This window comes from Opisthorchis viverrini, assembly GCF_000715545.1.
Source record: "Opisthorchis viverrini unplaced genomic scaffold opera_v5_181, whole genome shotgun sequence".
NCBI classification, from domain to species: domain Eukaryota; kingdom Metazoa; phylum Platyhelminthes; class Trematoda; order Opisthorchiida; family Opisthorchiidae; genus Opisthorchis; species Opisthorchis viverrini.
Genome location: NW_008751840.1, coordinates 728,273 through 742,928, shown reverse-complemented (window position 1 = coordinate 742,928; position 14,656 = coordinate 728,273). Strand labels below are relative to the sequence as shown.

At 43.5% G+C, this 14,656-nt stretch overlaps 1 protein-coding gene across 1 annotated transcript in view; it reads right to left on the bottom strand.

Moving 5' to 3' along the window:
- Positions 1-1,630: 1,630 nt before the first annotated feature.
- The window catches only part of T265_07746 (hypothetical protein), a gene marked incomplete at both ends in the record, with an annotated part of 29,018 nt that continues 15,992 nt past the window's right edge, over positions 1,631-14,656 (bottom strand). The window contains one exon of the mRNA XM_009173345.1: positions 1,631-1,860. Coding sequence (XP_009171609.1) covers positions 1,631-1,860 — 230 coding nt within the window. The remainder of the gene's footprint in view (positions 1,861-14,656) is intronic.

The following is a 14,656-nucleotide window of genomic DNA, read 5'->3' as shown; positions in this document are numbered from 1 at the left end:
GTCCGCATTGTATAAGCGTTCGCTCGGTAACGATAAACGCACTCTGCCACCGACTGCCCAACTTCCGCGACCCCAGTCCAGTCCTTCCAGGATTCTGATCCTCCACTTGACCTTCGCGCATATGGGGAATGATCGTGCCTTTCTACCTGCCGTTTTCTCTTTAGTCCTTTCATGAACGGCCTCCTCTTTTTCTGTCCTAGCACCTCCGGATACACGGAGGGGGGAGGGGAGCTGTCGGCCACAAACCAATTTCCTGAACAATTGGAGGACGTGGATGTCAACTGTACATCAGTACGAATGGGGACTTGCCTGTGGTTCGCTGGATCGATGCACGATGTGCTAGCCACACCTTCGGAAAGTTCACTTCCAGTCACTTCCTCTAAAAGCCAGCCACTCCTTAATCGTTTGGTTTTTACGGTCGCGCAGGTCGTTTGTTTTCGGGTGGTAGGGTGCCGTCCTTATCCGCTTGATTCCCAGCTACTGCAAGCAACTCCTGAACTCTTCATTCTCAAAGCTCGGCCCCTGATCCGTTAGGATCACTTTTGGTACCCCGTGGTTGGCAACGATGTGATGCATGACCACTCAACTAATCGTCGTCACCCGTAGGTTTGGTACGATTGCCACGTCGACCCTCCGCGACAAGTGTTCAGTCATTATTACGATATATTGCTTTCCACTGGTCGTTACCGAAAAGGGGTCCATGACGTCAACGGACCATAACTCGCCCATCTGTGACGCAAGGATAGTTCCAGAGGTCGGAGTGCCCCTGTCGTATCCCATTTTATCAATTGGCATCGCTTACAAGCCACCACGTAATCCACTACCTCACTTCTCATCCCTTACCAGTAGGGGCTCTGCCGAAATAAGTCTTATGTTTTCGTGCACCTTGTGTGTGTCATCCCGTGATATTCGACGACCATCATCCGCCTCCAGACGTGATGTACCATGTGTATTACGACCTTCGAATCGTTAGGGTCCTATGACACCTTGTCAGATTCACCCAGGCTCAGCCTACAGAAGTGCTCCCGGACGTTTCAGGTTCTGCCTCCTGAAGTCCCATCAAGACCAGGAACGCCAACGACTCGAATGCCTATGATACCTCGCGTCCAGCAAACACTAAGTAACCGGTTATCTACTACTAAACACGAAATTGAGCATTTCATCTCCACAGAGTTTTTAAAAGTGAACATTCTTAAGCCTACTCTAGACTTTCTTTGAATAGTAAACGAGAATAAAAGAACACTTTTAAACGGTTCCATAACTTCCGTAGTAACCTTCGCCTTCCATCAGATGCGGGGGCCAAGCTTGGATACCAGACCAGACGCTACTCGCATGCTTCATCAATAATACACAATCTTGTATCAGTATTTGCCCTTCGCCAACCAGTTGCTGCTCATCGCACCATACCGGGTTATATGAACATGAATTACACTATTCTAGCCCCTGTCCCACCACCCCGGGTTAGACGCACCAGACCCAGTGCAGCTTACAACCATCTCAAGTTCATCTGCATCGGCTTCTCGGAATTCTCCTCAATTTCTTCAAAATAACATTGGAAATATGACACCACCAACTGTAATGGAGTTGCCAATACAACTCCGGTCGTCCTAAAATGGTTATCTCGTCATGCTTAGCCTCCAATACAAGACCAACCACGTTCGTTTCCTGGTGCTACGTAATTTGTTAAAGATATGGAAAGTGTCCTCTTGGCTAAAAATTTCATACGACCACCGGGGTCCTCAATAAGTGTTGTTTGCTTTTCCGGGGACAAGGCAATTTCGTCGTCGCACTCCGAATGCGTCCGAGGGAGCAGTGAGTCAAAAGTTGTCTTAATACGCGGCTTGCCAGATTCCAATGAAGCTGATGAAGCGAAACACAGAGACTATACAGAGGTGGAGATATATTTCTGAAATGATTGGTCAATTGCTGTGGTTCCAGATACCAGTCACACGTAGGTTTAACGATCCCGAATATCAGAAAGGAACACTTGGGATCGAAAGTCCACCGCATTATTTACACAAGCGTAACCAAATTTTTTCGATAAACCTCAGTTGTCCACCGTCGTGCCGTCAACAAGTGCACAGGTCTGTCACCGACCGGCACAGTACAGTGTCAACGCTCGTGCACCAAACATCGGCGAGGGGAATGTTCGTTCAATAGCGTGGGGTGCGGTCGTCCCTTCCGAGGACAGTCCTTTGTATTGTGATTGGACGGTAAACTTTACAGAACAAGTAAGGGCAGTCTTAGCAAACGGGGCGCGAGCACGCATAGGAAAGTAAAAAGGTCAGCTGTGCACATTTACACACACACACACACGACAGTATACCACTGTCAGACGGGACGACCTTTGCGGCATGACGAATGGCTGGTACGGATGAGCAGAACAAGTGAAAATCAAAAGTGCATGGACGGTATAAGCAAATGAATGGGGGGTCAAGTTAGATTCAATACCAATAATATGTCCTGGCTGAAGCCGAACCCAACTACGTATGTCGAGGTCCACCGTTTAGGCATCATCTATGATGAACGAGTCTACCGGGACATGGTGCATACACGAAAGACAAGTTCTCCGAGATCTTTTTGCCCCATACGACAGAAGTGTCGTTGAGGCCAACATTGATAATGAGATAACACAACGACTGATTATCCAGCCTGGGACTTCCAACGCTGATCGAAATTCGGACCCAGAATTTAACGATTCAACAAACAAGGCCACTGACCTGACTGCGGTCGATAAGTACTCACAATAACTACACAGAAAGTACTAACTGTACACCTGTACGACTACGTATGTGAAGGAGGCGAACGTTCGGAATTCACTGCCGGGGCTGTTTTCTCGCCTTTGGACATCATTGCCACTACAGAAACTTGGTTCGATAACGGCACATTTGACTCTGAAACCCCGATTAATAGCATATGCTAAGTGAGAAATTACCATTCCCCAACAGGAGATATATTACTGATTATTTATGAAAGAGAGATGCACAAAAATCCCCAACATCACACACAAGGCTACATGCTAATTATAAGTGCTTTATCGGTTCTGTATGCTGTTCATCCAGTTCACCCCTAATTCACGATTATGCCTTGCCACCAGCTCTAACATGCCGTACAAGGTCTCCATAAACTTCTTCATGTCATGACAGACTTTTCAATGTCAACTCTGTTCACTTCAATTATATACTATCCATTCAATATTTTTCATCAATATCCCTGAATTGTTTCCACTAAATGAGTTCCCAATGGTCAAGCCTTGATAGGTGATGGTGATGACCGATATATATTGGACACGATGGTACCGCAGACACCTCTCTAGTCTAACTGCGTGTGAACTCTGACTATCTGGTTTTTTGCCTCTGGGTGTGAGGGCTCTACTCGTGGATCTGTATTATCTTAGAGGCCAGTGGGCAAGGTCCATGATTGAAGAGTTGACGGAGTCGATGTGTAGTATTGCCAAGCATGTACACGTGAGAAACACACACGGGGACCATGTGGGAAGGTTTGGCAGCCCTGCGTACTGGGTTATTACCTAGCTCCACAGAACCGTTGGTCATCTGAAAAATTTCGCACGGAGTATCAGGGTTGCCAGTTCGAGTGAGTAAACTGCTCGGGAAATCTTGACTGACTTCAGAGTTCGCACTCGATTCACTTACAAAACTTGGTTACTCATGAGTAATCAGAATTATCGATAATTTTGTCCTCACTACCCCGCTTGCACGCTTAGTTGCCAGCCCAGTTGCGGTTCAACTCTAGGCTTCACAGCTAACAGAGCAATGTCGTTTAGAAAACAGCTGGATTATTCTAGCCGTTTTCAGTTATTTCACCGCCTGCATAAACAGGAGCCATAATGAGTTCATTTTGTTTTGACGGAGTTTTTATTTTACACTTTATTGATGGTGATAAACAACTTAATAATTGTGAAATGGTTGAAATGGTTGAAGGGGAGTGAAATACCAACAACACGGGAAATCTCACATTTACACAAGAGTCAAAAGTTCATCGCGTTGTTTTCGCAGATACAGTGCGCATATTTCGGAACTCCTAATGGAGAGGCGCCACCTTAGAACTTTGCAAAAGAAATAAGCATAATCAGTATAGTCTTCACCAAACTGTAATTAACAGCTCATTTATTGTTATCATTCAGATGTCAATAAATTAGCCGTTACCCTGCATCAAAGCTTACTCCCGGTGCAACAAGCCAAAATAAGATTTTATTAAGTTAGTGAGTTAAGTTATTAAGTTCCACGTGACGGCTTTCAGCGTCCGTGCTGTGTCGATTAGGTAGCAGGTATTTGTTGCTAGACTTTGTTCTGTTTCGGTCGCATGCTGTCTCCGAAACGTGCATAATAGACCCCAAATCAGGGTGAACTCAAACTTCTCGCATTTTATTGTCCCCATATCTGGTGATCCTGATGCAAATAGTTGTGGTGTCTACCATATGGGTGTTGTCCTTAGCCTCACTGCTGAATGCGTTTTACTGGACTGGAGTACAGTAAATAGTTGCCTTTGCGCCTTCGGTTTGGAAGGCGCACTTTTGGTCAGTGTGTCTGGATTCGACAGGTGGTGTTCATTTGATGTGTTGGCATACAATCCGGGAGCTATGAGGCTTAGAAAGACAGCTTCTATTTCGGTTTATCACAGTTGTTTCTTCCAGCGAGAGGTACAGATATCGTGATTGTGGCAAGTGATATGAATGCCCAGGTTAGCTAACCAAGTACGGAGGAAGCCGTTCCTGACGGCCGATTAAGGGTTGGTGCTTACGGCACAGACAATTGATGGTAGCTTCATTTTTCTAGCCAGCACAAAACTTCAACACAAGTGCTCACAATCTGTTACCAGAAGGTAACTAATTGAAAACCACCCCTCGACTCAGTGTAACCTTTTGATGAACAGAAGCTATTAGTGAACATCAGTGCAAGATTTTTGCTCATTTTGGAATATCAAAACATGGCTCTGGTCACGGTTTTCGATTTTTCTCGGGAATACTGAAGTAAAACAGTCTAGTTAACCCCTTGAAAACTTACCAAGGACTTCCGTCAGGAAGACGCTGGAGCTTATCACAGTGTGACGGTTTGGGTTCCCCCATAACTTACTATGATATACTCTAGAGTGCACATGTATTATTTACAGAGACTCTCTTACCAGGTTGGTCAATAAGCGGAGCTCCGAATGGCACATTAACAGTAAGGCAGGCGAGCGATAGCAGGCTACTGCTGACGCATCCCTTCGTTCTTCTTCATACATTTGTCCTTCCCGCTCGCCCAGTTGCCAGATACATATACGTAGACCCTTTCTTAAGGACTAACAGACCCCTTAGGTGCTTCAGCATCTACGTTCGACTCGGCCAGTAGGGCTGCAAACTCTTCAAAATCATTCTTCAAACCTGGGTGTTCATTTCATCTGGCAGCATTTAGCTTTCACATTATGAAATGAGCCGGACGACAGACTGCTCTTGCATGCTGGATTAGCTTCCTATTGATTTATATTGTCTCTCTGAAACAAGGATTCAAGACCCAAACACAATAGCTGAACTGACCTGAACATCGATTTCTGATCGCTTCTGATTGCGCAACCTTGTCGATCCACAAGTTACTATGGCTCGTTCTGTTTGGGTTGTTTTAAACCACCGAGGTAATTCTGTGCTTGAGCGACTGCCCGTTGATAGTCACCCGTGGGCCGTTCGTTTGGCAACGTCTATGAGAGTATCCCCTAAACGCGCCGATAATTGCTGTCGGTTTGCCATACCTACTTACATCACAACGAACCATGGTTCTATCTTAAAGGCAGTTACTACAACGCTTTGAGTGCGTTGTTATGGCGTGATAAGAGCTCAGCTATTGTTGCTTGGGGTACGAATGAACAAGTAACTAGACTTGACGCTACTGAGGCCAAATCAGATCGTTGTCTAGGATTGTAATTGTGATGCACGGGTAACGACAAATGCCTGCAGTAGTTTTATGGTGATTGCAGACTGTTTCTATGCGGTACCAACTTCCTAAAAAACCGAAGTCACTAAACCACATAGCGCCACTTCTCCGAATGCGAGCCAGCCTCAAACACAAGTAGACCACATCGCCATTTGCTATAGGCGGCATGGGTCAATTAACGATTGTTACCTGTTCTGAAATACGTGTTTCGATTTGCGTGTTTGTCTGATGTTACTGAGTCACTGGTGGTGCCCATTTGTCAAAAGGGCTACTCGCAGGATGACGGGGGCATTGGCCTGACCCTCGGCTGTAACAAGACACTTTGCATATTTCATTTTACGCCATCTCACGAAGCCGGGTTAAGAAGGGACCCAGTAACAGCAGACAAGATTCCGGCTTGAAAGGGCCTGCATGGACCACATATTCACACTTCATCAATTTTTACGGCATGCATGTAGACACTCTACACTCTTGGTGCTCCCCGATTATATGAGTACGCCCGATTCTGCTGACAGTTTCGTTCTTTTCAATACAATTTTGCAATAGTGCATGCCACAGAAGTTTGTGAATATCTTGCTATATGTGGGTAGCTGTCTACAAGCTTTATCCCAAGCAATGGTGTCCGAAAACGATGTGCGTTCTCTCACTTTTTTAAAAATTCGTCACTAATAAGGCAATGAGGCGAACAATGGAAGGTCTCCAACCTCCCGCAGTTCAAACCCCTCAGAGCGAGAAGCTTGGTGAACTGGAATATGCGGACTAAATTGTGCTCATTTCCGTAAAAGGTGCAGGAAACGCATGCGCTTCACGCCCACAAAGTCAGCTATGCCGCAAGAATAACAGTCCTTGAAAATGCTCCTAATAATCCGAGAAGTGACACTAATAATTGTGGAATGCCATACGTATCTCGCAAGTTACGTTAGCTCTGAAGGTGGTGTGACAGATGAAACCGACGCACAAATATCAAAGATCGGAATTGCCTTTGCCGATCCGCGTCATTTGTGACATAAGAAAAGCATACTGTTGGGTCGCAAACGATGCGTTTATCAGACTGCAATGCGGGCTGCATTCTTGCATAGCTGCTGGACTTGGTCACTTTGAGTGGAGGATTTGGGGCATCTTCAGGACTTCAGGTTGGATCAAGGAACTGTGATCCTTCTTTATGGGTGCCTACTTATTGCAGTCGTATCCGTCTGATAGCTTATGCTGCAACTCCATCAAAACAATCTCCTAAGGACTAGGAGAAAGGTTCATTTTGATAGACGGTTCGAATTGACCTTCGTAACAAAATATATACCCTTACACACATTGCTCAAATTACCCACTGTAATCAATTGGCTTGATATGTTAGGTAGAAATTTTTCAATGGTGGCCTCCCACACTAGTTAAACACCCTATCAATTGTTTTGACCCGAAACATAATCGCACATAGTTACGCCATGAATGACCACTTCGCTTGTTTCTGCTCGGGGTATTTGATTTCTTCAAGGCAAAGAGTATTTTTTGACCATGCTCAGAAAATCTACTGATTTTCGTATGACAGCGTAAGCATGTAACCACGCCACTGACAAACGACGGATGGGGATGTCAAGGGTTTCGTAGGTTTCCATTAACAGACACATTTTCCTCATTATTGCTGACCTTGAACATTTTCACAGACAAGCAGCAGTCCCGATTCTCTCACGTTTTGCAGTTGTTTTGTGGCGCTCCACAGTTCCGGGGCTGGAGAAGAGACATTCAAGTTTGTCTTCACTTTACGTGAGGAACAGTGATGCAAGTAACCCAAACCAGCATCTGGTTGTTGATTGGTGTAGAAAAGTAATGTTTGTGAACCAAAAGTGGAGTTTTTAATGCGATTGAATTTGAATCTCAATAGTCACCGACTGGTTTATCACAATAAGTCTTTTCTTTCAAAATAAGAACAATTTTTGGATGCCTGAATAGCTGTACTGCCCAACTTGGTGGCGATATGCAGATCTTACATGCACCACATGCCATGATACGGCTTGCACCATCAATCCAAATTCTTAAAAAGTCCATCGGATGTGCATCAGAAGGGGTGATGGAAGGGTAGAATAGTGTGAACAAAATGTAAGGCATATTGTAAAACATCTATTTCCGGAGGAAAAGCGGGATTTTGAAGGATCATGGACGGGAAAAGGTGTTTTGACAACTTAGTGACTGCAGTTTTGTTATACCTTAGACGTTGGGATGATTGAATAAGCTAAATGGCTCAAACGTATGTCCGAGTAACTAGCGAAAATCAATTATTGATATGTGCCAAAAAGTCGCACATATCCATTTCCAATGAACCCCTTGACAGAGTTGCCTGAGCAGAGGATTGCTCATGGATCCTCTTCATTTTGAACACTGTGTAGCCTTTTGTTTGGTTGAATGCTAGTGTAAGATATAGGGCCATTAGCAAAGATTTCACACCAGTTCCAATAAAGACCTATGAAAATAACTTGTAGTAACCGTCCTCAAAAACACTGGAATCCATTCCAGTTTATTCCGTGTGAGTAGTGTCTTTGTCTTCAGTGGAAATAAAAGACTGAGTTGTCTGTAAAACACACTACAACAAGCTGCTGACCATAACTCATTTCGACAACACCTTCGGTCCGACTACCTCAGTTAAATAGTCTTCCTCTTGCTTGTGGTAACTAGTAGATTCCACACCATTTATTTGGTTCATTCGCTCAAGTATCACACGTGTTACTGTGGCAGACTTCCTTTTCGGTGACCTATGTCCGAACCCCTGCACATGTCCTTCAAAATGGCCGTTCTCGATGGTTTCGGGATTGTGTAAACATGCAATTACTTCATCACTGTAAGGCACCAAGACTCAATACACTATTCATAAGATTGCTGAAAACCCTTCAACAGCTCAAGACCGGTTTGGCTCTTCATGGGGCTCATCAATTAGGCGGAGTCCCCAAGTTTCCACCAGCATTATGTTTTGCATGAACCCAAATTCAACGAAATTTCTACTTCTACACTCATCTGCGCACCAATTTCATTTTGACGGGAGACTCAATTGGAACCCGGCCGGACCTCCGGTTTGTGAAGATCTCCTTCAACTGTTTAGTTTATTACGTCTATGCATTGTATTGCGATACCTCGAAAATCATACCAGTTGAAACATGAGGTGGCTTGTTGCAGCACACTCACTTGAAGAAGAACATCATGAACCCAGCTGGGTTCTGGGTCAATCTCTCGTCAAAACCAGACCAGTGTGTAGATTAGTGTAGAAGTGTTATCAGGTCCTCAGATGCGTTAAGGTGGAGTTCCGGGATTCCAGATTCACCATGACCAAATTGCTGACGAGTAATGAATTCTCGGGGGCCAATGTGATGACTAGTGTCCTCAGCCTTTTATCACCTTTGTCGTGACCGCTATTCAAAGTTTTGGGGATAAATTGTTTGGAACTCTGTTTTCTAGCCTTGTACATATGTCTAAAATCTCACCTCGTCTACTAACATTTGAATACACGCCTATGCAGCTGTCGTTGTTACGCCGGTAGAGGATGAGGATTGTACGTACTAATCTCGGTGACGTTGGTTGGGGAAATAAAATCCGTCATCACTCTCTAAATGGAGAGGTGGCGAAGGATGTTTGGTCTATGGTCGAATGTAAGAATAAGTGGAAATGCTAGCCGATAGCGGATGATATTCTTGAATTTTTGTTTGGACCCAGCTCTGTTGGCTGCATTTGAGGGTACGTAGCCATTCAGTGAGTTAAATAGGATGAAATAATATACGTTAGGGTGGATCAGGAACACGAAACTGGAGGTTGAAGCTGAAAAGTATCCACTGCACCTTCTCAAGTTTGGAACTAATCGGATTAGTGCAGTTTGGTCGATCATCTTTCTCCTACATTAGCGGTTCTCACAGTTTAGCACAGCTCTACGGAGCCCTCAAATATTATTTTACGTATAACCAGTATGACTCGGAGTCATTTTCTGTTTAAGTCCCTGTGTTGTTGTATTAGTTGAGTTAATATCCTCAGTTGGAGAGGGATGCGATGCTCACTGACACCCAGTTGATTCGTAATTTAGTCTTAATAAAAATTCTCAATTCATTACATAATCAACAAGTCACAGGTTTGTCGAAAGCTGTTTGCGACCCACTACCAGTTTTTCCCTTATTGGTTCCAAAATTTGAGCGTAGTTGCCGAGTTCATGTCAAACTTATGTTTTATTTAGAAAACTAGTCGGAAGTAATTGGCAAAATACACGCAGTTGTAAATTAGCTGAGTGTCAACTGAAGATTGGAATGAAAGGTTATTTTATTTCAAATGAATATAAAAAGCTGGTAATGAAATTACTAGGTATTCAAACCCTTCATGGCCAACATGCCCACAGGGAGTGAATTACTAAGAGTCAAAAGACCTAGCGACTTCCGAGCAAAATCAAGTCATTTACATTGTTTAATGCTCAGAAGCAAACTTACAGTCCGTTCACCTTATTAGTGCCTGTGAAGGTATATGCATCCTGATTTCTACAGTACCATGAAGAAGTTCATACATTATGTGATTCTGACCACCTGTTATAAGCTGGTGTCAATAGTAGAAGTCACACCGGGACGAGGCACTAACGAGTAAACGCGTTAGTAATCAAGGGACGGAGACAGTTATCATGCTAGAGGAAGCACGCAAAAATTGCGCATGATTCTGCAAAATCACATTGGAACTTGTGTATATGGTGAGCAGCGGCAAGCACGCTTGTAAGTTAGCTCCCACAAATGACATCAGTTATTGTTGTTATTCCTCTACGAAAACCATGTCTTTCCTGTTGACACGTGTAAAGACATATGGCCATACTTTAATTATTTATTGTGTAGCCGCAATAAACCAGGAGTATGAACACAATAAAATCAAACTAGTCTCATTGAAACTGACTTTGAGCTCACGGCGTGAGTCGTAACCAGATTGCTAACGTTTAACACAAAAAGACATTTGATCGGAAACTTCAACGAATGATTCTAAAGCGATTTCACATATAGTCATAAATAGGATTTCAGTATGGCACTCACTCTAGGACCTTCTTTTGAGACGATGCTTCATGACTGATTATGGCTGACAGAGAACTCTCTGGTGGCTCTTCTTGGGAGAGGTCCAACGCGGTGCTTCACGGTACTGCCGTTGTATTACATCGAGTCAGCCATGGTGCACATGTATCAAAGCAATTATTAACTATGGTTTACATGAAATGACAACACCAAATTTTACTTTCAAGAACATTTCACAAAGATCAATCCGGTCGACTTATAGAAGATCTGGTCAAACCAAAAGTCTTACCTAACCCAAATCCACCGGGTGCGCAAGACGGTTGCCTGTCCAGCTGTTTGGTCTGTAAGCAAAGGATCACTCTTAACGACTAATCCAAGCTGAGTATGCACGCAAAATGAATTCAGTCCTCAAGTCCATATACGTCCTACACGTAATTCCTTAAAATAAATGCAGCAATCGGAACTGAACGAGCGATTTCAGATGCAACACACCCATGGAGACATAACTTGGTCACATCAAGAGTATGTCGAAAGTAAATTAAACACAATGGCCCGGATTAGATAGCCATAAATATATACTCTCAGTAACCATTAAAATGACCCCAAAAGAGTCCTAAGGAAGCAGTGTAGAGTGACATGATGTTTGGGGAATCTGAAACGGATACAGACACCACGTTTAAAAACAATGCGGCAGGCTGCTTATCTCCGTATAAGTAGTATCAATTTAGCCGATTTTCACCAGTTATAGTGGCACACACGATCGTCATTCAGGAAAAAAAGATGGCACCCACTACCGTGGATACCCGAAGTAACTTACCTTCCAAACTATTCACCAGTGTCTATTTTTTGTTTACTTTCCATGTTCAACAATCATTACTGAGTGCTTTCCTATGCATAAATTCTATCAACCAGCAAACACGTTATGTGCACCGGTTCCACTCCAGAGTTTTCACCGTTTTGATTGATTTATTGACTGACTGGTTGGCTGGCTGGTATTTTCCCTCAACTTTTTTAGGCATAGTGGAATAATACTAAGAATTTCAGGCAACTAGGGTAGAAAATGCGCGAAATTTAAAGTGAATATGCGAAGCACAACGTTCATTCAGTTTTGAAACCACGAACTATCAACTGATTGAGAGGGTTAATCAGGGTAAGTGTGCCCTGGTCAGCTTCACAGAGATTACACGAATCTAGAAATAAATATTTGCAGGCACGAACTACTGTCCTCTTACTTCAAGTTCAGAAGATTTATTGACTGGTTGACTGATCGCATTTTCCTAAATTTAGCACTTACCGGAAAGTTGTTCAGAGGACTAGAAATCCGTCAGTAACCAGGACTTGTCCTTTTCGATTGTTATTTTCACTGTGGTTGACACATTCTCAACAGTATGCCAATAAAATACTGCTGACATATGGTTACTGATTGTTGGCGCATACATACGCTACGGAACGAATGTGAGGGTAATCAATTAAGAGCAAAAATCGCTCCTAATTATTAAGTAGAATAATGAAACTAATGTGAACTTGGAGCCACTGGCCGACTTTGGATTACTAAATAATCTCTTACCGTAGATTCAAGCAATTTTCGTACGACAACCAACGGTAGACTTTGGTTCGAGGATCTTGAGAAGGCAGATAAGTGGTGGGGGCAGTTAGCCAGATGGCGAAATCAGTATGCCTTACAGTTTTGCATTGTCCACTGCGCATTTCGATTGCCAAGCATAGTATCTAAGTAAAACAAATCCAAACTTCGAGGCTTCTTTCAAACCCAAGAATATGTTGTACATTCTGTAGATTCGTTCTGGAGATAAAATATGCTCTCTGCAACAAGATGCTAGCTAGCATTTTGCCTTTCATTGCCTTTCACATGGGGTGTGTTAAAGCTATTTTTAGGTAGCTACCACTATTCAAATGGAATTTCTTGCGGTCGCGTTTTCTTATGTGTAAGCCAGTGATTTACTTGCTGCTGTCGCATCCGCTCTATCCCGCGATAGCATAAACCCACAAGCTGCCAGATTGCATGTTCAGTAGCTATGAACTTCATGAACAACCATTAGCTACTGTAACGAACTTGATTATCTAGCATGAATTGAACATAACATTGCTATTTTCTCTGAAAATTCGGTACCCGGGCATGCTGCCCACGTTGGCTGCAGATGTCGCGATGGGACCGAATTTCTCCGGTCGTGTCGGTATTAGCGATTTCGAAAGATTGATCTAGCCATATGACTCCAGTAAGCCCCATAGGTCGCGCCATGAGATGTGCGCTTGAAGATTCACTTTGCTGAGTAATTAAATGGCTTTTATTCTGAACGCTTTATAAGAAAATCGGACAGACTGCTTTTTTGCGTACTAAACTGACAGCCTCAATTATTCTAGAGTGTGGGCTCGACTCTTATTGATCTATCTGTCGCGACAAAGGCCAGTTAGATGCAAACATACAGATGTGCTGAATTACTGGATGCAGGGAACAGTTCAGCTTTACTTGCCGATATGCTCTGTCATTGCATTTATGAGGAACCTAACATTTTCACCCGCCAGAGATTAAGTGCAATTAGTTGAGCTCACCGAGCTCACTGTTAATAGTTTTTCTAGGATCATTAGTGAGATAGTTAAAGAAATTTCCGCATCAGTTTGAAACGAATACTTGGGCGATGTCCACGTATGGCCCGCCGTATAGTCCATACGAAGGTAGCAATGATAGTCACCAAATGGTGAACATCACGCAGATGTATGCCGAGTCAATTCACATATTTCTCATGATGCAGCTTCCTGGTGCAGCTCAGTTGCTGCAGTATTCACCCTGCAAGCCGACCAGAGTTCCATCTAAGGACGCCGTCCTTCTGTTTGCATTACGTGTAGCTTGTGTGTAACTGGGCCATGTAGTTAATATAGTTGTACTACGATTTCGTGAAGAAAAATTTGAGATTAATACTTGAATGTTCGAATGAGGCTCATGTTATTTCATACTACCTGATACCTCACAATACCTCGTAATATCATCCCAGACCATCACTGAAATGAGTAGCAGGACTTCAACACATGTGGACCCCGGTTGACCAACTTGCAAAATTTTCGGGACCTACCAGTGCAACTAACGAACGTCAATAGCACACTGTGGCACACTTTTTAGTAATGTTCGGAGAGATAACGCAGACATCGGGGAAACTCGTGAGTTCGCCTCGACAAGCAACCACAAATATTGTGCTGCATCACCAAGGAAAGCGTAGATTCAAAGGTGACATGTGAAAAGATGATCGACAGTCCAGCGCACACAAATCGTAAGCGTAAACGAGGCTGACTGACTCAACTTAAGGAAGTCATAAAGCATCAGGAAATTTCAAAACCTGTTAGAAGAGTTCCGGTTGAGTGCAAATTCACATCCCAGACTGAATAATCGGCAGAGTCAAGTCTAGTTAGAAAAATTCCGTTGGTGTAGCGAGCAAGTGTATCAGCTGCAACCTTATTTAAGCTGTTTGAGAAAATGTCTGTCCTTGGGTTCCGAAGAGTTTATCTGCTGAGATGGGCTTTAAAATGAGAAGAAATTCTGCACTCCTAGGCCATTCACCACGATGTAAGGGACTCCTCATTAGGAGTTCATAGAAAGCTGAATATAGAGCACCGCATTTATTAATAAAATAATGTTTCTTTCTAATGGTAAACAGTTACTATCAGCCTATTTGTCTCTTCATCTTTTCAGATGACCATGAGATCAATTTTTCC